This window comes from Corvus kubaryi, unplaced genomic scaffold (genome assembly GCF_017639235.1).
Source record: "Corvus kubaryi isolate FWS band 111438036 unplaced genomic scaffold, C.kubaryi_AGA036_p1.0 36848, whole genome shotgun sequence".
In the NCBI taxonomy this organism is placed as follows: Eukaryota; Metazoa; Chordata; class Aves; order Passeriformes; family Corvidae; genus Corvus; species Corvus kubaryi.
The window spans coordinates 6,680-9,915 of record NW_024580967.1 but is presented as its reverse complement, the minus strand read 5'-3'; the positions used below and the strand labels follow the sequence as shown (position 1 = coordinate 9,915).

The window sequence follows — 3,236 nt, the reverse complement described above, 5'->3', positions numbered from 1 at the left end:
TGGGATCCATTGAATGGGATCCATGGGATGGGATGGGATCCACGGGACAGGATGGGATGGGATCCACGGGATGGGATCCACGGGATGGGATCCACGGGATGGGATGGGATCCACGGGATGGGATCCATGGGATGGGATGGAATCCATAGGATGGGACCCACGAGATGAGATGGGATCCACGGGATGGGATGGCATCAGGATGGGTTGGGGGGAGCTGGAGAAGGGGGGTCAGGATTGGGGCAGGAGAAGGTTGGGATTGGGGGGACAACTGGGGAGAAGTGGAGTTGGAAGAGAGGGTTGGGATTGGGACAGGAAGGGATTGGGATCAGGGAGAGCACCGGGATCAGGGGGAGAGGCCGGAGGAGAGCAGAGCGGGGTACACAGCACTGGGGGGGTGATTTGGGGGGCTTCTGGGGACATGGGGGGGGATGTTGGAGGGTCTGGGCCGAGGTGATTCCCAAAGTGGGACCTGGGGAGGGCTGGGGGGGCCATGGGGGGCTTTGGGCCGGGGGTGTCGGCGACACTTCAGCTGAGCCCCCTTGGTTGGTTTTGTTGGAGTCGCTCCCTCGGTGTTTAATTCTCGGGTGACAATCCCTGGGATTAACGATGACTTTTGGGATTAATTATCCCTGCTCATATCCCAGATACAGGACAGGGAGCACAGGGAACGACGGGTGAGGGGAACAGGGAATGGGCAGGGGGGGCACGAGGAGCTGCCCTGGCAGGGCTGGCGTGGAGCGATTCCCGAATTTTGCTGCCCTCTCTGCTCTCTCCCAGCCGTGTTACCTGCGGGATTGGGAGATGCAGGTGCACTTCAAAATCCACGGGCAAGGCAAGAAGAACCTGAACGGGGACGGATTCGCCATCTGGTACACCAAGGACAGGATGCAGCCGGGTAAACGCCGTCCCTGCCTCGGGAAAAGGGCGTGGGGGACACCTTGGAGCAAGCTGGACTCCTGGAAAATATCCCTGCAGATGGGATTGGGTGGTCCTTAAGGTTTTTCCTCACCCATTCCATGATAACGAGGGACAAGCCTTTTGCCTGAGCTTCCCAGCTTTATCCCAAGCTCTCTTTTCCCTTCCAGGACCTGTGTTTGGGAGCAAGGATAACTTCCTGGGGCTGGGAGTGTTTGTGGACACGTATCCCAACGAGGAGAAGCAGCAGGAGGTGAGCGGGGGTGACACGGGATGGGATCAGCCAGGAACTCACTCCTGCTCCTCCTCCTCCTCCTCCTCCTCCTCCTCCTCTTCCCATTCCTTTTCCACAGGGTTGGGCTGATTCCTCTGTCAGGGAAAGCAGGAAAAGCTGGGGGTGCTTTTGGTGGGGAGAGGATTTTAGGGCAGGAAGAGCCGAGCTGGTGGTGCCACATCCGCCCTGGGAATTCCACACCAGGAGTAGGGTCTGAGTAAAGCTGGCGTAGGGCCTGAGGAGCCTCTCCCTGCTCCCAGGTGCAGCTCTGCCTCTTGGAAAGGTCTAAAAGTCTTCACGTTCCTGTTCTTTGAGGTGTTTGGGGCTTTGGTGGTGTCATTCCCGTGGAAAAGGAGGTGCAGGGCTGGATCAATCCAGCTGGAGAGGACTTGGGATGGCTGCCACCGCTTGGGCAGGGACTCCTTCCCCTATGCCAGGGTGCTCCAGCCTGGCCTTGGACACTTCCAGGGATCCAGGAGCAGCCACGGCTTCCCTGGGAAATCCATTGCTGGAAACTTCAGCACTCCAAAGCCTCCTAATTCTGATTTCCTCTAAAAAACCCCATGGGTATTTTACCCCAGTAGGGATATTTTACCCCAGTAGGGATATTTTACCCCAGTATGGATATTCCACGATCTCTGAGCATGCCTGGAGTAACTCCCAGCTTTTTATCCCAACATCCAAACCCTCTGGCTCCCACTCGGTGCTGGGAAAACCCTTTCCAAGCTGCCGGATCCCGGGATTTGCAGCGTGGCAGCTCTGCTTTTCCAGAATAAAGGGACTCCTGGCGGCTCTTAATTAGAGGAAGTAATTAGCAGGATGTTGGGAGCCAGAGCTGGAAGGGGGTCAGACCCTGGGAGAAGCTGTTGCTGTGGCAATGGGGGGGTTCCCAGCTGCTCATTCCCACCTCCAAAAGGACAAAAAAGAAGGATTTCATTCCCGAGGCTGTGGCTCGACGAGCGGCGTCTCCCAACGGCGCCGTATCCCGGGATTTGGCACTAACCCCTCGCTCCCCTCGCTGCTCCCGTCCCTCCTGGAGCTCTCCAGGGGGGATTTTCCGGGCTGTGGGGCCCTGCTGGACTCTGCTCTGTGACCGTGTTGCTCTGTGCTCTCTCTTGCTTTGCGCTAATTCCGGAGGGCAGGCTCAGAAGAGGAGGTACAGCCCGGGAAACCAGGTACTGCCTCCTGCTGTCCCACCTGTCCCGCTCCCCCTCGGAATTCCCTGCTCCCTGCTCCAGGAATCCCTGGGGAAACCGGGAGAGACTGCATGGAAAGGGTGCTGTGTTCTGGATCCCTGGGAGCTGAGCCTGAGGGATGGAGCGGGGTCGAGAGACTTTGGGATCATTCCAGTGGTTTTTGAGCGGATTTTCGGGGTTTGGGATCCATAGGGATGGAGCGGGGTCGTGCCGGTGTCTCGTTGAGGTGATTGTTTGGGATGAAGGAGTTTGGGATCCATAGGGATGGAGCGAGGTCATCCCAGTGGTTTATGAGCAGAGTTTTGGGGTTTGGGATCCACAGGGATGGAGCGGGGTCATGCTGGTGTCATCTTGAGCAGATTGTTTGGGATGAAGGAGTTTGGGATCCACAGGGATGGAGCAGGATGGTGCCGGTGTCATCTTGAGCAGATTATTTGGGATGAAGGAGTTTGGGATCCGTGGCAATGAGGCAGGATTGTGTTGAGCAGATTCCCGGAGAGTGACGGAATTTGGGGTCAAGGATGGAGTTGGATCATGGCAAGGTTGTGTGGAACAGATCCCTGGAGAGCGATGGAGTTTGGGGTCCATGGGAACGGAGCAGGATCGTGTCGAGCAGATTCCTGGAGAGTGACGGAATTTGGGATCATGCCAAGGTTGTGCTGAGCAGATCCCTGGGGGTGAAGGAGTTCAGGATCATGGCAACGTTGTGTTGAGCAGATTCCTGGAGAGCGATCATGTTTGGGATCAGGGATGGAGCGAGATCAGCCAAGGTTGTGCTGAGCAGATCCCTGTGGGATGAAGGAGTTTGGGATCACTCCAGTGTTGTTTTGAGTGGATCCCTGTGGGGTGAA

At 57.1% G+C, this 3,236-nt stretch overlaps 1 protein-coding gene across 2 annotated transcripts in view; it reads left to right on the top strand.

Annotated features, from left to right (window-relative positions):
* Positions 1-3,236, top strand: part of LMAN2L (lectin, mannose binding 2 like) — a 7,076-nt gene that overhangs the window by 590 nt on the left and 3,250 nt on the right. Inside the window, exons 3-5 of one of the 2 annotated variants that reach the window (XM_042020159.1) lie at positions 778-895; positions 1,086-1,168; positions 2,332-2,364. In XM_042020159.1, the coding sequence (XP_041876093.1) occupies positions 778-895; positions 1,086-1,168; positions 2,332-2,364 (234 nt within the window). The remainder of the gene's footprint in view (positions 1-777; positions 896-1,085; positions 1,169-2,331; positions 2,365-3,236) is intronic. The other variant, XM_042020160.1, reaches the window with a different exon arrangement.